The 24,065-nt window shown below is 41.8% G+C and overlaps 1 protein-coding gene across 2 annotated transcripts; it reads right to left on the reverse strand.

Annotated features, from left to right (window-relative positions):
• Nucleotides 1-6,297: 6,297 nt before the first annotated feature.
• LOC117258826 (transketolase-like) lies at nucleotides 6,298-23,900 on the reverse strand. 2 transcript variants are annotated; one of them, XM_078170168.1, is made up of 15 exons: nucleotides 23,756-23,900; nucleotides 22,507-22,613; nucleotides 20,673-20,790; nucleotides 19,952-20,065; nucleotides 18,879-18,976; nucleotides 15,269-15,460; nucleotides 14,731-14,849; nucleotides 12,618-12,814; nucleotides 12,327-12,491; nucleotides 11,746-11,902; nucleotides 10,687-10,817; nucleotides 10,416-10,499; nucleotides 10,160-10,253; nucleotides 9,922-10,044; nucleotides 6,298-7,082 (listed from the first exon to the last, which is right to left on the reverse strand). In XM_078170168.1, exons 2-15 carry the CDS (start codon nucleotides 22,611-22,613, stop codon nucleotides 6,895-6,897), a joined length of 1,887 nt encoding a protein of 628 aa, XP_078026294.1. In that variant the 5' UTR covers nucleotides 23,756-23,900; the 3' UTR covers nucleotides 6,298-6,894. The 2 variants fall into 2 exon arrangements, with proteins under 2 accessions (XP_078026294.1, XP_033485883.2); XM_033629992.2 differs by lacking the exon at nucleotides 23,756-23,900 and having other exon boundaries at nucleotides 22,507-22,904.
• Between the last annotated feature and the right edge of the window lie 165 nt (nucleotides 23,901-24,065).

The raw sequence follows: 24,065 nt of genomic DNA on the forward strand, positions 1-24,065 counted from the left end.
TGGTTAGCCTTAAAAATGGAAGGCCAGATTAGAGTTTGTCAAAAACCATCTAAAAAGCCTGTACAGTTGTGGAACAGCATACTATGGACAGATAAAACAAAGATCAACTACCAGAATGATGGGAAGACAAGAGAAGGAAGAAGGGAAGGAACTGCTCATGATCCAAAGCACACCACCTCATCAGTGAAGCATGGTGGAGGTACTGTTATGTCATGGCCATGTATGGCTGCCAGTGGAACTGGTTCTCTTGTATTTATTGATGATGTGACTGCTGACAAGAGCAGCAGGATGAATTCTGAAGTGTTTGGGGCACCATTATCTGCTCAGATTCAACCAAATGCTTCAAAACTCATTGGACGATGCTTCACAGTGCAGTTGGACATTGACCTGAAGCATATTGCAAAAGCAACCAAAGACATTTTTAAGGCAAAGAAGTGGAATGTTCTGCAATGGTCAAGTCATATCATCTGACCTGAATCCAACTGAACATGCGTTTCTCTTGCTGAAGCCAAAACTGAGGGCAAAACACAAGCAGGAAGTGCAGACGGCTGCAGTAAAGGGCTGGCAGAGCATCACCAGGGAAGAAACCCAGCATCTGATGATGCCTATGTGTCCAACACTTCAGGCAGTCGTTGACTGTAAAGGATTTGCAACCAAGTATTAAAACTGACTGTTTAATTGATGATTATGTTAGTTTGTCCAAATACTTATGAGCCCTTAAAGTTGGGGGACTGTGTGAAGAAATGCTTGTCATTCCTACGCGGTTCATACTACATTTTTGAAAAAAGCCTTAAATGAAAGCTGAGAGTCTGCACTTTAAGCAGGTATTCATTGTTTCATTTAAAACCCATTGTGGTGGTGTACAGAGCCAAAATGATGACAACTGTATCATTGTCCAAATAATTATGGACCTGACTGTATATTGACAATTTATTCTTTTAATTGAGATGCACTGACCCTTTAACACTATATAATGACACAGTGTGCTGTGCATTAATATTCCTTTGTGTCTGAGAAACTAGCCATGAGGTAGAATGTTCACATGTGTGTGTGTGTACTGTGGGGGCAGGCTCAGTGAAGTGGAAGGAAGTGGGGAACCCTGTAGCGCTGTCTGGAGCTACAGAGTATGAGAAAGCATCAAAGTGTGCATGTATACACACACACACACAAGGGGGAAGGTTTAGTTTGAACACTAATGGGGGGGCACACATGAAACTGGGATTTGGGGGTCCCCTGCCAGAAAAATTTGAGCATAAAACATAATATCCTGCATTCTAGTGCACCAATTTCTACCTTTACTGCATCAAATTTTGAATTGTCTTTATATTTAGTCAAAATAAAGTCCTCTGCTTCTTTCTTTTTTATTGTGGGGGGACAAATGTGCATGTTGTAAATATTAAGAGAGAAGTGTATTCCCCCCCCCCCCCCCCCCCCCCCCCCCCCCCCCCCCCCCGAAATCTAAACCTATGTACACACACACACTCCCATCATTGTGTAAAATTTGCTTTTAGGATCGAAGCATGGCTGCATGGTGTATGAATCTTGAAATGGTGAAAAATGTTGATTTGTATTTCCTGAAGGCCAAGATGTGTAGTGTCTATTATGTGTAGGTTATATGTCATTAATTCATGTGCCAGAAGCATGTCTTAATGAAGGGGTTTTGCATGTTTGCATGTACAGTATGTGCATTTGGAAGGTGCTGAAGTGGCAAAAAATTTGTTTGACAGGAGGTGTGTGAGCCACTCCACATGTCGTCATATGCACTATAATGTGTGTGCGTTGGTTTGTCTGTGCATTAGTGGAGAACAATCCATACGACAGATTGACAGATATACAGACAGATGCTTAGACGGCCGACATCACAGGAACGCCCCGCCTGTCTGCACTCCCAGCATCTACGATGTGGGTACAGTATGAACATACGCACACATACTCTACATGTACACACACAATCTGTCAGTCCATTTTACTTTCTCCCTCACACACACACTCACAGCTGACACACACAGTTCACCTCAAAGACCAGACGGACTCCTGCTGCGCTATAGGAGTGAAGTCAAAGGTCGTCCCAGATATCACATCCAATCTTCTGTGGTCCTTCTCACCAGCTGAGTTCAGTCAGCACCACATACAAAGGGCTGTGACGTACAGTAAGAGGACAGTTAGTTACAGGGACAAAGGGGATCTTATTGTATTCTGCATGTGGCTGCTCCACTTAAAATGTATGCACAATGAAACACTTAAAAACAACAGTTACCTCTGAGTGAAGCTTGTGTGCAGAGCCATTAAATTTATCTTTATACACCTAATAAAGATTTATACAAAATCACACAGATTCCTCAGATCCATGAAGAGATGGAGGTAAAGATGTCTGCTGACCTCAGAATAAACCCTTCAAAATCCAAATACCCTGACACGAGTGCAAGTATTATCAATTTAATACTAAAACCAACCTCTACAGGTTCAAGTAATGCTCAGAACTACTGGATTTATGACAGAATAAAATAAATTAATAAGTGTTTAAGCCAAGGTTGAGCTTGTTTTTTCTTTGTTCTTGGCACACTTTGGATGTACAAGGTTTAACCCCACAGCCACTAAATGCAAATCAGCAATTAAATAGGAAATTTATCTTAAGGTAGAGTCAAGTCCTGTTTCATAACTCTCATGAAACATGGATCTCATGTTGATTTGCTAAATTGCAAACAATTAAAATGCCACACAGTATATCTCACACACTGTGTATCTAAGTGCCGCACATACACTTCGAGCTCACACACACACATTCACATGCTGCAGCCTGCGTGAATCTTTCAATAGGCTTTTCAATTATTAACACACATTAAATATGCACACCACATGGTGGATGTGGGCTTGTATGATCCTACAGACTTCAACCAGTCACAAGGGCACTTTTACCCCAACTTAACCAAGACACAGACTACAGAAGGGGAGGCTGAGATATATATACAAACTGTACATGCTTACATATAAGGACATTTTAGCCTGAAAGATCCACAAAGATTGGACAGAGATTGCTCATTAAGTCTTGAGAAAAACCTGCATCATATTTAAAAGACAAACTATTCTTAGTTTAAAGCAATTATATTAGTATTTTGAAGTTTGTCAGGTCCCAAAATGGTGGAGGACCTGAAGTAATTAAGCAATATGACCTCTTGATAATCCTGTCTGAAGAACTTGGGGATTTCTACACCTCTTAAAACCATTACCTCATCTTCGTCCTGTCAATCATTTTGTGCTATTAGAAGTCAGATATCTCATCTCAGATTGAAACTGGATGTTAAGATGGCGAATTTTGAAAAAACAAATAGCACTTTGCTGCTCTTCCAAATAAAATGCTGAATTCATAGACAATATTCAGTGCACTTAAGGGTTTCACAGCCACAGCATTAAGTGACTGGGTTTCATAGTTTCTGTCGGCCAGTGTTACCAAACTCCACATAGATATTACAGCATAACAGACCACACTGATCAGTTTGCTGAAATCCTGACTTTTCTCCTCTCTCTTCTCTTTGAGCATTTACTGCATCATTATCCATACATGGTCACTTGTGATCACTATTCGGCAAAAGTTACATAAGCACAATTTTAAAAGGCTCCATGGAGTTTTCTTGTAAACAACCAGAAATTATATTTACATTCCATGTTACTCAGCAAAACGCCTCATGTATCCCTGAGCTCTAACAAATGTTTAGTGTATTTACTTCCTCAGAGAAAAGCAGTGGGTACAGGGTCACCTGTATACTAGTGCATGCGCAAAACACACAAAGCCGGGAAACACTTGAAGAAAATAAGCTCGAAGCACTTCCAGGGATCAAAACCTCTACATGAGCCTTGAGGTGTTCAAAATTTAAACAAACGTCTTGCCTTTTTGACAGCAGACAAAAAGGCTTAAATGTTTCTGCTAGCCATGACAGTGTGACAGTGAGCCAGCGTGCGCAAAACCAGGACCCTGAAACTGAAGCAGTTAAATGGAATGCAGCCATCAGTTTTGGTATTTATACCTGAGCTTTTCCTACTGTGACACGTCAAAAATGATTTCTGTGAAACATCTTTGAATAAATGCAATCACTGCATGGCATGTTGGGAAGGAAAAGGATCTAGAGTGTGTGTGCTGAAACAGCTAGAGACAACATCCCACATGCCAACAAAATATGGACCACAAAGAAAAGCTAAGGAGCAAGACTTAACATAACACTTTTAAATTTCAAAATCTGATGTTTCTGCCATATACAGGCAAGCACTAGCAGCCATCTTCATTACAGTGGTGCAGGAATGAGCCCTAAAACCTGGAAATGAGTAGCATTTTGGACTCCCCATTCCCTCATCAAGTCTGAATGGGTTTTTGGTTAAACGCCAGAAATAAGATCTGTGGTTAACACAAGCTTAAGAGACTTTCACGTTTTCTTCCAAGACTTAAAATACCTCACTGAATACCCCACTTGTGGATTCTGAAGCTTTTACGTGTTTTTAAAAAGATGGTTGCTAACAAGTGGCTAAATGAGACTACAAAACACCATCATGTCGTACGAGGTGGTGGCAAGGTTGAAGTCATGTGGCTTTTTGTCGAGGGAACAAGGGCGATGTTAACTTCCGCATTAGCCTATAAATAAATGTGATCCTTGAAGTAGCCTACTCTAATGGTGTACACCAATTAAAGATGAAAATATTTTGTTATTCTTGTGAATATCTGAATATTCTGTAATCATAAAACTTCAGGTAGTAGCCCGGGCTATTATGTGCTTAAACCAACACTTACCTTTCTGGAAATGTTACGCTTTTCTTTGTTTAGGTTAAAATGCTATTAATAAGCTGATGGCACACTAAAATGTAAGTGAATTCCACCAGAGATACAAACTCATAATTATACCATTCTCATATGGTTCTAAGAAAACTCCCACCAATCATTGCATTAGCCGAGCGTCCTGTCTGTCTTCCCCACATGGAGACCTCCGACTGACGTAACCTGCTCGCATAACATCAAATTGTTTATTTAAGCCAGCATGAAAATTACTTGTATAAAAATCAGGCTTCTCTTTACAGCACTTAAGGATTGCGGCACCCGGCATATTGACACAATACCTCACTATCCTGTTAATACTCACAACGTGGATTGATTTTCACATAAACCTTTGATTCTTGTGATCGGTGGACCCTGACAGACATTTATTAATAACTTTCAGAGTAATTGAGGAATGGACACACATTCTGACTTTATGACCACTTCAGAGGCAGGGAGTCAACCCCTTTATTTCGTCTCTCTTGATTACCATGCCAGTAAATCTCACAGTTACTATATTCTTGTATTCTTCAGCTCATGGTTTCAGTAAAATTAGCTGAATGTTTGTATTGTGAAGAGTCTAACCGAGCTAACAATGCATAGCATGTCCATATTGACAAAAGTTTAAACATTTATATTTGTATGCACGATTGAAGCAGCTAACTAATGTTAGCTTAACTGGGTAGCCAGCAACCTGTTTTTATACATCCAAAGAACTTCTATAAAAATGAACTGCTTACTAAACAGACTAGGGGTCTAATTGAGCCACACAGCTAGTAATAGGGACTGGGCGTTTAATTGGGACTAGGCTTTAATTAAGGTTTTACAGTAATATTATTCATATAACATGCAAACATATAGCATGATGCATTTTGTTGTAATGCCGACATGCTAACTCCAACATTAGTTACCAGGGAATATTGCAGTTAGTCCTTATGTGTTAGCATTCATGCAGTTAGCACAGTCACATCGTTAACACCTGACCTGTTAGCATGCTTACATTAATGTTATGCTTTGTTACATGCTAAAGAGAATTAGCATTTTAACAAGCTAGCATGATGACAGGAATTTGGTCTTTTCATTTTTAGGTATCTTGCCACGTATTTAAGTTTTAAATGAGCAGGAATTTAGACCTGTTGGTAGCCTTTGGTTATTGCACAAGATAAGATTGGTGTACTGTCTAACTGTTGTCATAGCTAGAACTACGCTGCGAGCTTAACTAAATATGAATGGTCTTTATCAAAAGTTTAAGCCATGGGCTATAGAGACATACTGTTGGAAAATGTGTGGTGGAGGTGGATTATTTTCCTGTGCTGAATTTTTACGTTCTCATGCGCAGTAGGTTACGTGGACTTGAAAATCACACTGTTACTCAGGATGTGAGCTAATAGGATGATGTAAAAGTATACAGAGCAGGTTTTGTACATTTTCTTTTACTGCAACAACTGAATTGTGTTTCATGAAACTACATCCTACAAGAAAGACCTCAGACACGTGTATTGTGAAGAAACCATCCCTTTATTGGTGTGAAGCAGTCCCATCCAAGTCAGGGTCAAGAGGGTTAAAAACAGTCAGTGCTCAAACAGACCAAACCAGAGTTTCTCCACACCCTGCCCGATCTAGTGGGGTGGGGTTTACAGAGTCGTACTGGGTGCAGAGGTACGAAACACTGCGTCGAAGAAGTGAGAGGGTTCCACAGAAAATATAAAAAGAAAACTTCACTTTACTCCAAACCACGTTCACTGCTTTTACTGAAACACTACAGCAGTACCAGAACTTTCTCTGGGAGGTAGGAGGGGGTTTGAGGGTGGAGGTGAGGATGTGTGTGAAAAGGAGGGGGTGTGCTTACACAACTGATGGGGTAAAAATCTCAGGTGTCAAAACCACATCGATGACAGTTAAAGAGAAAAACCAGGTTATCTTTTTTTTTTTTTTTTTTCAAATGGATGCTTTAGATTGTTTTACGAGGAAGAGAGCATGAGTGGGCCAGAAGTGCTCCCTCTCCTTCTGTGTTGGTTTACTTGTTTGTTGTCTCCATGGTGATCACCAGTTAACCACGGAGTCCTTTACCAGATTTGTAGGCACTTCTGCAGTGCTTACTTGGCGTTGGCAGAGCTGCTGAGCACCTTGCGGACTGCCTGAGCGATGGCGTCACGGTCGATGCCAAAGATTCGGAGCAGCTCGTGGGGCTTACCGCTGCGGGGCACCTGGGAAACTGCCAGGCGGTGGACGGTGAAGCCGGTCTCATTCACTACCGCCGAGCACACTGCCTCACCTAGACCACCTGAGGAATCAGAATATACAGCAGTCAGGACTGATTAAAGGTGCAGTTCGCTCAAATTAAACAGACAAAATATTTATTTTCTAGAATTTCTCTCTGAGTCATCTGTTCTTCAAATCTTCTAAGCTTTCTGTTCATCTTAAATCTCTCACACCTTCATGGGCGATTGAGCTCTGCAGTGATGTGATGTGGATTGACAGGACAGACGACGCCCTCCCCTGACTTTCTCACCCCTCCTCTGTCTCACTTTCATCCCCTTAAGACTCTCCTCTCCCTTCATCCTCTCTCTTCTCTCCCTCACCCCTTTTTTTATTTTCTCACTCCAAACTGTCATTCAAATATTTCTGATTGATTGAACATGAAAGCCGAGGAATGAGAAAAAGAGAAAGTCATCACATGTTCTCGGTTCTTCTTTACTATTAAATGTTTCCCAGCAGTTGATTGATTTACTAGCTGCCAACTGGTGTGTGAGAGAGACAAAGAGATGTGCACTGTAGCTCAACTGCATATTATACAAATTCTATCTACGCTTTGAGTTCATTAAGTGTTCATGTTGGAATGATAAATGACACTTAAAAATGCCTGCGTGTACATGACTGTTTTCTCAGGGTTTTATTTTGTGCATTGTGGGATGATGTAGGCTGAAATTTTTTTTAGCTACTCACAGCTGGCGAAAACCAGCTTTCCCTGTATGCCCTGTAATAACACATTTTGTAACCATGTTGTTACAACCCATAGTATTTCAAAGTTGAATACAGCTCAGACCTGGTATCATAAGTTGGTGTGAATCTGCCATATTTACAAAATCGATCATCTATTTTTATCTTACTGAACCAAGCATTGCACAGTTCACAATAAAAAGGACGGCAGAACAAAAATGGAGCTCATTTTCTACATTGTTTTGACGGCACATTGGACAGATCCGCTTTCCTTCTTCTGGATTAATGTACAGTCTAGTTTTAACAGTTAAAGGTAAAATACCAAATCTCAGCTGAGCACATTGAGGTCTTTGCTTTTTAGACAAATTCTACAAAACATAATGTAGTCGTGTGTATAATTTATGGAGAGAAAAAGTCGTGCATCCTTTGGGCTAGCTTTCACCGATGAGTGTAGTTTATCACAGGGCTTTTTTAAAAAATGGTTGTTCTAAAAGGCTGAAAAATGACACTGATTTTCTGTTCATATTTGCTCTTTACCGAGTACCTAAAGAGTGAAACCATTATCAACCAGACTCTTTCAACAAACTGACCAAACATATCCTCTTTGCATTATCTAACTGAAGACAGTGAAACAGGTTACAGTGGGACCTCAACTTCTACTTCTTTCATTCGACCTTGTCTCCAAAATAAAATGAAATAAAAATAAAATCATTTGAGGAAACAGTTTGGAGAGCCCTTCTGTTGACAGGGATGTTGCCCTTGCACTCTGCACTCTGTTTACTCATCTGTATGCCGCATCCCCCTGTTCCCTAGATACCACTTGGTTTCCACCTCCCGCCAAGTGCCCATACACACAAATATACACACACACCAAAAATATTATGTTCCTGAGCATCTTTTCTTTATATCTGCAGCTGCCACACACATGGACAAAGTATAACTCCTGCAAACCTTTTACATTTTCACTTGCATGTAATCAACTACTCATGTGAATCTGAACATAGGTGTGCATGTGTGTATGTGACCAAACAAGTGTCTTCTCCCTTTATGTTCTTTGACTCTATTATAGCAAACAGACAGACGAAATCTCAACAGGCGAGGAAAGCAGCTCCATGTAGGACAACAGAAACACAAACATAAAAGAAGACACAGAAAGCAAATTCTGGACACTTGTGTTTGTCATACTGGTACTGTATGTAGGTCAGCGAGAGCCCAAAGGCCGTAGCTGAAATTAAGACACCCTGACAGGCTCTCCCTGCTCCCCCTCCTCCTCCACCCTCCCCTTTATATACTGTTTTTATCCATTTCACCTCTTCTATATCCTCCATCTCTTCATACCCACAACCTTCTCTGCCAAGCACAGCATCCCTTTACCTGTCATTCTCCTCCCTCCTCACGCTGCTCTTCTCTCTCCTCAGACTCCAGCCTCCTCAGAGCCTTTTTATTTGCAGACAGACCTTTGTCCTTTGCTGCTGCAGGCATTTTTATTCATGAGCGCAAGCACGCAAGCAGCTGCATAACAACCCTGCTAGTTAAAGCTGTCCTGTTAATGCAATGGACTCCAAACAGATGTGACCGTCCTGATTTTAATTGGACGTTACTCAGTAGATTTATACAGTAGAGTGGCACGTACAATGCTCTGTATTATTTGGACCAGTCAAAAAGTCAAAAATGTTTAATGTAAACCATTGTGACCATACATGCATGGCATTTTATGATCTATCATGGGGACAATATAAATCATCTTAATATCAAATTGTAATATCAGGAATATATTGCCTAGCTGTGGTTCTCTCCAGGTTGACCTCCATCTTCGGTGAGCTCGGCAAATGGCATTTAGTTGTCTCCAAGAAAACATTAAGCGATTAAGTTAAGATCTGCTGTGTTCCAAATCACACTTTTTCTTTAGTTAAAATTTTGTACAACAGACTGTGGATATGGATGGATATATGAGCAAGAGGGTACAAGTTCAAGCTGCAGCGTTATGATGAAATTGTATATCCCAATCATATGCATACAGTGACAGTATGTAGTTTGTGAGGGCAGCTGCAGTATGTAGTGATAATGAACAGAAAAAGTATGCGATTTGGAACACAGTCCAAATGTAAAGAAGGTTATTCATCCACTGCTGTTTTTTCCTCCACATTTGATTTGTTTTTGTCTTTTGTGACTCGACTCCTCACCTTCATAGTAGTGGTCCTCCACTGTGATGATGCGTCCTCTGGTGGCCCTGCCATTGTCGATGATGGTCTTGGAGTCCAGGGGTTTGAGGGTGAACGGGTCAATCACGCGGATGTTAATTCTTTCTGAGGGACAGAGGAAGGTGGAGGATGCATCTCAGTCCAACTGATGGTTCATACAAAGACTGAATACTGTCATGCTGACATTGGTTGGTTTCTTTTATTTCGTCTTTCTTCATACCTTTCTTCAGCAGGTCAGCAGCAGCCAGAGCCTCGTGGAGGGTCACTCCTGCTCCAATCACAGTCACGTGATCGTCATTGGTTTTATACACCACCTGAGTGAGACGGGAGGAGATGTTTGTATGTGAACTGTGCACAGTCTCGTCATTTGAGATAATGTCAATAAGGGATAAAAGGAGAAAAGAGCAAGACCAAAGAGCATGAAATAGCTGAATGAATATATCTGGTGATGGTGGTGGGAAAATGCTGCCACAAACCTTAGCCTGACCAACATGGAAGTCCTCATTGCAATTGTAGATGATGTTGCTCTCTGGGCGGCTTGTTCGGATGAAACACAAACCCTGAAACAAACCAGAAATAATCCACGTGTGTCTGTATTTTTTTTTAACACAAACACTGAATCCCACCCACAATATGAGCTTTACCTTGCTCTAAATATTTAGATTATTTACTTTCAGGAATTTTTTTTAACACTTCTTCCTAATGTCTTATTATACCTTATACCTTATTACAGGTGACTACAGGTACCTTTGTGTTGGCGGCGAGTTCCACAGCCTTCTCAGTGGAAACACCGTCGCTTGGGTAGAAGACGGTTGCTGTGGGAATGGCTCTAAACATGGCCAGATCCTCCAGACCCATCTGAGAGGGCCCGTCCTCACCTAAATATACACACACATCAGCACCAAACAGACACAAGTCAGGTACAGCAAGACTCACATGTTTAATATAGACTGGAAAATAAATTCTGGCAGACTGGCATGCGTTTGGTCTGGAAAGGTGTGCATGCAATGTACCTGGTGAGGTGGAGGAGAAGGAGAAAGGGGAGGAGGAGGAAGAGGTGAAAGAGAATCAGGCCGCTCTGTCATCACCTCCATGACACAGAGACAGTGAGAGGGAGGAGGATGAGGGGGAGGAGGAAGAGTGCTGATACCAGGAGAGGAAGATGGACAACAGAATAACAGAGGAGGTGAGAAGATGGGGAAAAAAAGGTTTAGGATCAAGAAAATTAAAGCCGAGAAACACTGAGGAGCAGTTCAACCCACTGCAGGGGAAAGCAGCAACATCTGATAAAAGAATTTAATATCATCTGCAGACAGCTTGTTCAGCATTTAAAGATCATGTGAGACATAATGCATGGTGCAAATTTTGGATTTAATTCAACCAAGCTACTCGTTTGAAAGATATTATCACTTCGATTTTTTTGTTGTAGCCGTCAGTGGGCTGAATTTCTCCAAAAGCAGAAGTGTGCCAAACTGGATCTAAGAAAAAGGCGCAGTGAGAGGAAAGGTGGGTCACAGTGAAGATCATAATGACATAATATCTACTACAGTGGCTAGCATACAAGATCACTCCACCTTCAAAGCACAGCTTGTCACAAATGTTGTAGAGTGAACAAAATGTTAAGTACCCTGGGTTGTAATCATAATATCATTTATGCCATTCAACAATCCACCTACTGTTACCATAAATGTACTGTATACAGTGATATGAATAAGTCAGCGGAAGTAAAAGGACTTTAAAATGCTGAAAGGTCAAAGGTCAGTTCTTTCAGGGTCATGATTGGGGATAAGAGAAACAGGAACTGACCAATAGAGACGCCACAGTGAGAGCCGCAGAGGTTGATGTTGCTTTCAGAGATGCCAGCCATGCGGAGCTGGTCATAGGCCCGACTGAAGAATGTGGCGAAGGTGCTGGCAAACACCACGTTACGATCCCGCGCGGCACAGCCCATCGCCACACTCACCTGCAGGAGAGAAGAGTGAGAGACAAAGGAGGGATAAGAGGGACAGAATGACTCTTATGTTTCATGTTAAATCATGATGATGCAGACTGACAATGACCCATAGCGTTTGTCCTGTTGTTGTGTGGGACGAACCTTAAGAATTCATAATGATGCTGATGTTAGAAAAACTAGAACATGAACACTATAATTAATACAACTCAGGGGATGATGTGACAGCAGTAACACCTGAAGTTTACAGTGACACTGCAGGAGACTAAAAAAATGATTTATTTTAATATTTATGACATAAAATTAACCTGATACTTCACATATTCCCAAAATGTTATTTTATTGCTATTTTATTTATCATATTAAAGTTTTAATGGCCTGTATAATCCAGAACATCTCCAGCCATCTAACTAGAGAGCTAATGTCTCTCTCTCACCATGTTCTGCTCTGCAATGTAGCACTCAACGTAGCGATTTGGGTGTTCGTTCTTAAAGAGCTCTGAGAAGGTGGAGTTCTTGGTGTCTCCATCTAGAGCCACCACATGCTCGTTGTAACGGCCCAGCTTGGCCAGAGCCATGCCGTACGCCTTCCTCGTAGCAATCTGTTTACACAGGGACAATTAGACAACCAGTCAGTATCAGATACTCCTGAAGCTTTATTGTATTCTGAAGTGATGAGTTTAAGGTTATTCAAGACATCCGAGATTGTCTGTCACTACTGATCATACCTTTTCTCCAATTTTGTAGCTGGGTGCACTCGGCATGCGGATGTTGCGGAGGCTGACAGGTGATGTATCCTCGTTGGGCGGAGCAGGATAGAGGCGCTTGTTGCAGCTGATGATGCGGCTCTGCAGCTCCTTGATCACACTGTCAGCCATGTCTTTGGGCAGGGGTTTGCCGTGCCAGCCCATCTTATCCTCAGCCGCTAAAAGACACACAAAGACAACTGAGGACTAGAGCAAACAAGTACAGCTATCACTGTGCAGTACAATACATGATAATAACAACTTATTACTGAGTGGAGGTGATACAAACATACTTTTTATTCATAAGAAAAAAAAACGGGGCTAAACGGAAAACTTAACTCCTTATGTGGTCAAAGTGGCAGATATAGAGTTATACTGATAAAGCATAATTCTGTGAGGATTAGGAGGTTCCTAATCGGTCAAACAAAAGAACTGCCATGCTCAACTTCATGTCTTTTAAGTATAATGAGTTTCAACCCAAAATTCACAACACTAGCAAATGAAGTTGTCAGCACTCACTAATAATTATGTAAGACTTTCACTGATGCACAGCAGCAGAAGGAAACAGACATGTTTCAGCCCTAGGCTTCCCTCAGTGTGTCTGAGACATTTGTGGTGTGACCCTCTTAAACAGCAGCCAGGAACCTGCCAGTGATTCACCACCAGCTGATACAGACCATCAAAACATCATCATCATCAAAAACCAAATATACTGCATTATGTTCTTGCAACAGCCAGATTTTGGCATTCAGAAGTTTAGATAACATGTTGACACACCTGCAAATATAAAGTCCATTTACTCTGTAAACCAAGTTCCTCCTGATATCCTTCATACCTCCACATTTATGCCTGTGCATAAAACAAACCATGGCCAGCTGTCACACTCACAACAATCGTCCACTTCAGTGAGTCCCATCAGGCTATTTCAAACATCAAACGGTTCAATCAGGAGGCCACAGGCTTACTATATAACAACACTCACTATTTCTAATCTGACAAAAACTAATGCATACAAAGACATACCCCTCTCTTAGACACACACACGTTGCTGTTATAACAACTGTCTTTTTACCTTTGTCTCTCACAAAACACACGTGGTCACACACACTGCCCCTTACTGTTATCACAACACAAGCACAATGGGCTGTTGCTGCGAGTGTATCCTACACATTCTGAGGGATTACCGAGCTGCAGCAGCTAAAGCACTAAAGCGCTGCCTGGATTACGGCGCGTTAGGGCCCCTCTCTGCTGGCGGCAGGCATTTGGGGCAGTTAAGAAAACTTCTGACAGAAATATTATTCCCGGTCAGTTGCCACCGTTTTACTGAGTCATCATTTAGAAACATGTTTTTGGAGCAAGTCATAGTTATGAAATATGGTGTGTAATCATTACTTTGAAATGTTCTGCTTGAAATATGTTAAGTCACTGTAAGATTGATATGAAAATTTTGAAAGAGAGGCACTGAGACATAAAAAAACTACAGAAGTATTATTGCTTTACGGTATACTATGCATGATTTTTCTAAAAAACTGCATACACTCACACAAATGTAATCCTTTTAATCATCACTTATGACTCACTAGAAGTGTGTGGTGGTGTATTTAACTGCAGAGACTCTGCCCTCTGCCTGTATTTTCTTCTTCTTATTATTTTGCTGAGCTCAGGACGTTCCTGGGCACAGCATGCAGGTGACATTGGGACTGAAAAAAGGAAGTAACCAGGTGCTAGACCATAAGTAGCATCCCAAAAGGAAGCTAGAATTATCCCAGACACAGTGCCGTAAATACAGAGGTGAAACGCGAAGCGGACAAAGCTCATTCCCAAACGAGTGTGAATCTAAGATCGGCTTTAACTTTCACATTTGCTGGCGTTACTGTTCACAAACTGTCGCAGACAATTCCTGCATAGTATACTTCCAAAAAAAGGAGGTCATTTTGATCCATGTTGCACACTGAACAGCTCACATCCTCTACACGCTATTTCATAAAGTAATCACAACATGTTAGTACTTCACTCTACACATTCGAGGATAAAACCACACTGATGTTTGAACTCACACACTGTGGATGACTGTGCGTGTGCCTGATTATTGTACCTGGGATGCCCTTGCCCTTGATAGTCTTTGCGATGATGGCAAGTGGCTGGTGGCGGGGCTGACTCAGCACCTTGCACAGCTCCTCCACACTGTGACCGTCCACAATGACGGCATGCCAGCTGGGAAAACAGAGGAGATAAAACTTTAAATGCAGTCCTACATGTGTGTTTCTATGAATGAGGAGAGGTATTTTATTTATGGGATAATCCTATCAATTCCTGCAGGCCCCTTAAATTACCACCACCTTTCTTTTTACTGTTGGCACTGCAGCACTTTATAGGGTAGCAGCATGTTAACATTTTCGCTAGTATCGGTGCTCTGCAAGTGTTGGATGGAAGGATGAGAAGCAGCAGGTCAGATGTGACACCAACCCAAACTAGCACCAAATTCTGTCAACATCAAGCTTTTTAAAACGCATCTTAGACCTGAGGTTTAGACACTTAAGGTCACACACTCACCACACTTTTAGAGATTCAAATGCACAAATACTCCACAGCCAACCTGTGCACACCCTCAATCTTTGACTCCCCCTGCTCACCCAAAGGCCTCACAGCGTCGCTGATACTTCTCCACATGGTGCTGGAGTGGGGTTGGGTCGCTCTGACCCAGGCGGTTGATGTCCAAAATAGCCACCAGGTTGTCTAGCTGGTAGTATGAGGCGAAGGCCATGGCCTCCCACACCGAGCCCTCGGACAGCTCTCCATCACCCAGCAGGCAGAACACCCGATAGCTACAGAGAGCGAACAGAGAGACAGAAGACAGAAGAGGTGAATAAATAGTGGAAAGGAGTAATTTTCCATATCAGCTCTATTTTCCCTCTTGGCACATCTACCCATCTTCTGATTCCTCCTGTAGGGCTCAAAGTGACAGCTGACCCTCACACCTAAACACACACTCCCTTCCCTCCCTCCCCCACTGCGCTGTGATCGTCCTCACTAGTTGCCCCCGTGGCGTAACGACTCCTGACAGCTTTCCAGTCAAATAGACACATTCTCATTAAAGCTGGAAGATAGGCCGAGACACGCTGCATTACACCACGCATTCCAACCCCGAGAAAACACACGGCACAAAAAGAAAGGAGTGGAAGAGGGGAAGAAAGAGAGGGGGGAATTCCACAGAGGTGGAGATGGAGAGAGGGAGAGAAAAGAGGTAGAGATTTGAGACTGGAGGGGAAAACATTAATAACCAGTTAGACTGATCTCTAAAGGTTGATTTCCGAAATGTGTCCACTCCTTCTCTGAAACTTCCGCTCTGATGCAGATGCATATTCAGATGCACTGACCCAAATATGGAAAAAGTGGCCACTTTTGTTCATCTTTCAAAGTCTCTATGATACAGAAAATTGAGCAATCGTGGCTGATCATTTCAGCAACTCAGTTTAATAGAAATGATTTACTTCAGTTTAATACAGCAGTATCTAAGTAATCTTTTAGATTTTTTTTTTAATTTAAAACCCATAAATGTGGAGTCTGAGATTCTGGTTGATATTTGAACTTAGCACCCAAACAAACACAACCCTCCCATCAGTGCCCCTTTAGAAGCTCAGCTATAAACTCCAGTCTTTTTAATGTTTCATTACTATCATAGTGACGTGCCGTTCCTTGTGGGCAGGAAATGGAGGAAGGAGAGCAGCTGGCATGGTGTTGTGTGGCTCGGTCCAAGCCACTTTGTTTAGCATTTACAGCGCGAGTGCTGTGTATGAGCACCAGATTTTTTTTCAGGACAGTGACAGAACGGACAGCTAGTGGGGACATATTCACTAAATATGACAAAGCGTGTAATGGTTTAGAATCATAGACTCTGCATTTAATTAACTGAGAATAATCAGAATCATTACAATGCAGCTAAAGAAACAGCAGGGTCAGGAAGTTAAGGCTCCTCTCAATTCAGTTTGTATTCAAAGAATTATACAGTCTCAGTTTGCCATACCTGGGGGATTAAAACATGTAAAAAGATATTATGAAAAGTGACAAAGTTCAGGTCATTATAGGTTTTACAGAAACTGTCTTTTATGTCACATTAAAAAAAAAAAAGAATACTTGCCCTTCAGGTCTTTGTTATATTTTTCATGTACGCATGTGTAGACACGTGTAATAAAATTCTGATGTTCCAGTCACTGTGTTTAACGTAGATTATAAAGTCTCTAAAAGTCTTCATCCTTCTCAATTCTGAGATTTAAAAACACAAATATCAGAAGTAAAAATTGCAGCTTGTGATAAACTGCAACACGTTCTGCCAAAGGTGATACAAACATGGAACAAGATCAAGCACACACACACACACACACACACACACACACACACACACAGTCTGAAGGGTATCCAGAGCAACTACAGCAGATTGAGGCAGTGCTTCAGCTACAGGAGTAAAGAAATCCCTCAGGAGGAGTGATGAACGTGTGTGTGTGTGTGTTTCTCTTTCATCCCATCTTTGCAAGGTGAGAATCACCGATCAAGACAGGGTGATACCTCTTCATGAGAACAGCTCAAACCAGTACAATTGGCGCGCACACACTAACACACACACACCCCTCGCATTTTATGTCACCTACTCCGTTACACCCAGCGAACACAAAACCAACTAAGAAGAAACTTCCAGTTTATACACTCAGTGATGAGTTGTATTATCTCCTAGGATTGTTGCAAGGCATGAACGAGCATGAGGAGGAACCCTAAACGTGTTTGATCCAATAATCTCATATTTATACGTTTACAACTGCAGAGTATTTAACCATGAAGCAACCAACAGTGTCAGTTATTCACTCTCTGCGAATAAGTGCATTTGACAGATTCATTCATGTATCTTATTTTAATAAACCACACCCTCGGAGGCTAAGGGGTCTGTTTGGTTGAAGATTCATTTCCTGCTGAAGTCTCACCAGGAATACATATTTCTCACATATTCCTGCTGGTCCACGTCAGTTGATCCTGCAGCGTAGGTTGTGTGTATGAGTGCGTGCCACAAGGAGGGGTTGATACAGTTGCCATTCAGCAGTTTTTGTCTCAGATTATATTATGAAACCAGTGATGCAGCCTTCTAAATCGAGTACTGAGCCGTTATGATGCAGCGAATTAGCTTCACAAGCTGCTCCAAGCATTGCAGGGGAAACGCGTACGCCCTTGTGCATGCATGCACAACCACACATAGCGTCCACTATTGTGTGTAGGGTGTATACAATATAATCTACCGCTACGAAAGCAGAGTGTGGGATTTTGCCATTTTTTGGTGAGAGGATGAGGGTGAAGGGTGAGGCTGAGAGATGAGGGCGGAGCTGTGCTCTCGCATGTGTGATTATTAGAGCGGAAACAATCAAGAGCACACAGAATGCAGAGTGAGAGATATCAAGGGCAGCCAACTCAGAATGCAAGTACGGCATTCCATGACCGCCTGTTTCACTGCGTCTATAGTGTGTAAAAAAAAAATTAAATAAACTGTCTTTGAGATCATCTTCCTCTGTTCTGTCCATAAAGAAATGTTTAACTATGTTCCTGAGATAAATTCAGCTTGGACGCTTTTGTATCATATCCATTTTCTATGAAAATGTGAATGGCAGCTGTTCTCTCTATTGTTGGACGGGAAACCATGCAGCTCTTTCTAGACCACACTAGAACAAAGGAGACACACGAGGACTGATCTGCAACCCTACTAACATTCAGCTGAGTAGTAGATGACCATGGCACATTTCAGGCCTGGTAATCTATTATGACGTAATATTGTTGCAATGGTCAACTGTTTTTTGTTAAATTCAAAAAAATGTAATCAATGAATCTATGAATTTGAATTCCATCTTTGGAAAGAGACAACTGAATCCTTATTTCTTTAACCACTCGTTTCTGATCTCAGATTACTGACTACATACCCTCATTCATCCTGATCTGAAGGTAAAACTGATCAGAGGTCAGATCTCCTGGCACTCTGAGTGGCTGCCTAAATGCCAACCCAGACCAGGCCTGTCAGCTGTGGTTTGATCCAGATTAAAAGGCTGAAATGTCACATGTCAGCACGGCCCACTGTAGTGTACATTATATCATGCATAATTTCATACTGATAATGCATTCAGATGCATGCTGGGCTGCTGTGTGCCCTCATTTATGTCTTCTGCGTGTTGGAGAGTCTCTGTGTAACAGTGTGTGTGCAGGTGTGTTTACCTGGCCTTGTCAAAGTATTTCCCAGTGTAGGCTATTCCACAGGCAGCTCCCAGCCCCTGACCCAGAGATCCAGTGGCTATATCCACAAACTGCTGCTTCTGTTAGCACAAACACAAAACATGCATCTTACACTACAGACAACAGGAGAGCTCAAGTTTGCAAACACAGAAAGCATGAAGCACAGTGGGTGGATTATTTTGAATTTCTTAACATGCAAGAAACACACAGTCATGTTGTCTGGACAGCAGCTACAGTCTGTGTCTCGCAGTGTGTCAGTATCACACAGTGTCTTATTAATGTCTGCAGCCGAGGAGAAAGGAGGCCAGGACGGACCATCTCTGTCACACAAGCATGTCTTTGTCACCGTGTCTGCCTGCATACAGTTTGTCTGTTATCTGTGCACGTGTGTTCATGTCTCTATATGAATGTGCAACAAGCATACATGTTATGTTCTAAAGAAGTCATTCACACAGATTTTGGCTTGCAGAGGTAAAACTATCCAGTATTCTAGAAGGAAAAATGTAAAGATTACAAAAATGATTGGGAAACAGAAACCTAATTTTTGTCTTTTATGAAAGGCTGCATATTTCAAAGTTTCAGTATGTCTACTTCCAGGGACATACATTTCCTTGATCATTTCATATTAATATTTTAAGATTCTCAGATGCGGTCAAAATGTTTTCCCAATGCTCAAATAAACTCCAAGCAAGCAGAGTTTGACAGGAGGGAGTAGCTGGAGGCAAAGTCAAACTTAACCTCAAACACAAATGTGTGCAATATGATTTTTGAGTTGGTCAAAGATATCATGAAACAGCTGAAGGGAATGTTTTTCTGGTGTGGTAATGGTTGAAGTGAGGGGTTATGAGTGTTGCCTCAATGTACAGTTACTGGTATAATGGTGTTTCAAATATCGGCTTTTGCATTAACATCTGTTTACTCTCAAAACACCAGTAAAATACCCCAAATATACACACAAATAATTGTGCAAGGGTTTAATGTATTCCCAATGCATGTGTGTTGTAATAAATGACTTCCAGACCCAGAATGTAATGCAGGTCTGAATGTAACCTCACCGGCACAGGATGTCCCTCCAGGATGGAGTCGACCTTGCGGAGGTTGAGGAGCTCACTCTCCTTCAGGTATCCCGTCTCCGCCCACACGGCGTACAGCACAGGGGCTGCATGACCCTGAGGAGGCAGAGGTCAAAGGTTAGAGTTTAAGATCACATGCTTCATACCTGATTTTACTTTATTTTTAATTCCGTATTTGTTAACCCACAAAATAGGCATAGTCCAGTGCCCCTGGAGCAGATTGGGGTTCAAGTGGCACCTCTCTGCTCCATACACTGTTGACCCCTGGTTCCAATGCCAAGTCTCCATGGACTGAGCTACTGCTGCCTTTACTGATTTGCTTGTGCTGGGGCTAGAACTGTTTATAGGCTTATAAAACACTCATCAATGTTATGAGATCCTATTTTTTAAGTCTTTAATTTATACTTTTCCTTCTCGGGTAACTTCATCTGCACACCTGAATGAAGAATTTCCTGCTAAATGAAATGTGAGAGAGCAAAGAATAAAATTTCATTTTGAGGCATGCATGTCAAAGTCTGGAGTTAGCCATTGGCACCTTATAGAAACACTACAATCATGAAATATGCATGTGAACTTATAAACACAAACACATTTTTCTAATGTGACACCTTAAGATTAGTGAATCAGTTTATTTAGATCTTGTCTGTGCATGCATCAGAAGAACACCTGTCAACATATAGCTCTGTGTGTGTATGTGTGTTACCTTGGAGAGGATGAAGCGATCATTGTTGGGGTTCCGGGGATCCTCAGGTCGGTACTTCATGGTATGAAAGAACAGCACAGACATGATCTCTGCTGCGCTGCAACATGATGAGGGATGACTGCAACAAAAATGAAGATGAAAGAGGAATTAGATACACAGTATTCAAAAGGAAAACTTGGTGTGCCTCCTGAATCCTCTGTTCAAATCTATGTTCAGAGCATACTGTCCACACACAGATGCAGAAAGGAGAAAAAAGGGAGAGGCAAAGTGGCAATCAATCAGTGGAGTTTAACTCTTTGTCAGCTTGAATGGAGTGCATTAATTCATGCCAGAGCAGCTGTAGTCAGAGAGTTATTATGTAAGACAGACAGTACACTAGTGAGACTGACTTTGTCAGGGTCAGACAGTAACTACATATACATTATCTGTTGCCTTCAAACACACACACACACACACACACACACACACATGCAGTGTAAATACATTTAGAGGATGTTTTACACTTTCTCTCATTCATGCAGACACATATATACATGGGTTAATGTAAAAAATGGCTACAGTTTATGCTGTGCATGTTTCGGTTATCAAACTGGAATTAAAAATCTTTTGATTTGACTTTGAATAAGCTCACTCTACTCATTTATACTGCCCTTCACTCAAACAATGTCTCAAATGACTTAAAGAAAAGAAGCCTACCTAGATCTCAGTTGCCAATATCAATCCCTGGAGAAAATCTACTAACTAACCATGATGCCAAAGGAAGCTAAACACAGTTGATATATATACACACACACACATGTAGAGTCAAAACAGGCCTGTCTAATGTTAACTAACCTACTAAATGTTAATACTCTTTAACCTTGGACAAGTGGGATAGTCGCTATGGATGATGAAAAAGACTAACAGAAGTTACAGTTTCACGCATCCTATAATTTATTAACATTTTAAGCTTTTATTTCCTGTCACCCCATAAACGTTGCAGCTAGTTTGTCAATTTGGAAGTTATTTTGAAAAATTTGCCCGGATGTACTTTTCCTTTTAAATTTGAGCGACTTGACGCGTGTGACAAGCTGCACCGGCGCACGCAAGCAGGCGCGGCCGAGCAGCAGAAGCGCATCCGTGCATCCCCCGGTCCCATCCTGCAGCCGCTGCACACTACGTCGGCCCACGAGATCATGCACCGACCCTGTCTCTGCTCCTCCTCTATTACATAAGCGATCCCAAAGTACGCAAAGGGTTAAGGGAGAGAGGAGCACTGGTGCATCTGCAGCAATTTATGCCGAACCTTCAAATCCGACACGTTTTAATAAATGTTTTATTATTTGAAGGGGTGGTAGCGCAAAACAAACACATTTGATAATTTAATTGAATTCATTGTACTTATGAACTTAACCTACTCGTAGTGAAATATGCAAATATGTTAAGTAAACGAACTCTGACCCTTTGCACCTAACAACTAATTTCTGGAGAAGTGCGTAAATTACGCACAGTGCATGCTGGCACAGAACCACTTAACGCGCAGTAAAAATCAGATAAGAACATTAAAAGTCCATCAGTTTTGCACGTCACACAAGGCGCACATATTCTGTTATTTTGCATCTGTGGCTGCACAACGCGGATCCTCCTGCACACAGTCTGCAGCGGACTGTCAGTCCATCAGGAAACACTCTTTATGTTGTGTAAATTCCAGCCCGTGTTTCTACTTTTTATAATTTGCCCTTTCAACAAACACATGCATGAATCATACAGCAGCTGGAACAGGACAGTAACCTTGTTTTGTCTTGTTATATCACACCACTATATCTCCATCTTGGTGTAATCTTCCTCCTCTTACCCGCTGCCCGCTGCAGTTGTCGCCTTGATGGAGTTGATCCGGAGCCGGGTGGCGATGTTCCTGAGCGCCTGCACCGTCTGCTGGTCCGGTTTATGGTAGTCCTCCATCTGGCCGATGCACCGAAGAAAAAGCACACACACGCGCACACACAAGCCGGTTAAATGAAGTTAAGAGTTAAAAATCCCCGGTCTGCTGTCCCGAGAATAAAGGCGAGGAGTGTGCAGCGGATGGTGGCAGGGGTTAAAAAGAGGCAGTGGTGTTGAACCTGACAGACAGACGGGAGGCAGGGGGCGTGTTTGCAAGCAAAGCCTATGAATATGGCTAATCTAGGGCTAAAAGCAGCCTACAGTTACTTCAAACTGGCACGCATGAGCACAGCCAATAGTAGGAGGGCTTTGGTCTGAGACCAAGGCCACACGCACACTCATACGCTCGCACACAGTCAGGCACACACTGGTCAGAGACGCTCATGTTTAACATCAATAACTTCATATTGTATTTGATGACAATTTTTTAAGGGAAGTTTGGACACAGAGAGACAATTCAGGCGTGCAAATAAACAGAGAAACATCTAATAAAGCAAACAACCTGGTGCAGTTCCAGATTAATTATAAATAACCAGGCTTGTAAAATACAAAAGTATGCAGCTGCACAGTTGAGCCATTTAAATGTCTTTAGGAACCAATTTCAGCTCAGTATTGCTGTATTTTGGTTAAACTAGATTGAGGTAATTACTGCCCCTATGTCCATCACATATAACACCTATATATAGGCTCTCAGATGCTCTCACTTCATACTAATGGCCTTTTCTTGTAGCTGCACCATGCAACAGTATGGATGTGAAGATATAGGTTGTCATATATCTGCACCGGCATCACAGAAACCTCTTCTACTTTTACTGCATTATGTTTTCAAACAAAATGATATTTTATAAAGCAACACCCCTTTCAATAAAGTGCAGAATGATACTGTATGTTTGGCTTGAGCATTAAGTAAGAATGTATTTAAAAAGTGCAGCTAAGGATGCTAAACAGGCTTCCTCTTCTTCTTAATTTAATTGTTTTCTGATTGATATTAACAAGTTTGAGGAGCAAAGATCAAACAGTATCAGGTATAGTTGAGTGTAATATAAGCAGCTCTCTCTTTAAACAGTTAAGTGTACCTGTCCTGTGAAGCTACAGCAATTACATGAGGAGAGGAAGGAAATGTGGCTTCCAAAAGGAAGGATCACACATGACTGTAATCTTACCTTAATGACATTTCCCACTGAAGCTGACCTGATTAGCCGCAGTACAAACCAGCTACACCTGCAACATGCACTCACATACCATTCAGATAAGGACTGACAGACAGATTGGTAATTCCCAAGTGTTGTTTGGGTTTGACACAGTCATAAAAGGTTTATCTTACAGGACTGACCTTTCACTTGCAATCTTTAGGCTTCCAAAGGCTGGGTGACACTTGCAACTGGCTGAGACTGACATCCACATTTGGCCAGCAGGGTACCTGAGGAGGGAGTTTGAAAAGGGGAAATAATAACATTTTCCTTGCCAATCTAG

This window comes from Epinephelus lanceolatus, chromosome 8 (assembly GCF_041903045.1).
Source record: "Epinephelus lanceolatus isolate andai-2023 chromosome 8, ASM4190304v1, whole genome shotgun sequence".
NCBI classification, from domain to species: Eukaryota; Metazoa; Chordata; class Actinopteri; order Perciformes; family Serranidae; genus Epinephelus; species Epinephelus lanceolatus.

What these genes read in the sequence shown, in the direction of transcription:
- LOC117258826 (XM_078170168.1), bottom strand. Translation starts at nt 22,613, where the DNA reads ATGGAGGACTACCATAAACCGGACCAGCAGACGGTGCAGGCGCTCAGG. An exon ending in ACATTGCAGAGCAGAACATG is followed by an intron (nt 11,903 to 12,326) that starts GTGAGAGAGAGA and finishes TCTCTCCTGCAG; the next exon opens with GTGAGTGTGGCGATGGGCTG. An exon ending in TGCTGACCTGCTGAAGAAAG is followed by an intron (nt 10,045 to 10,159) that starts GTATGAAGAAAG and finishes TCTGTCCCTCAG; the next exon opens with AAAGAATTAACATCCGCGTG.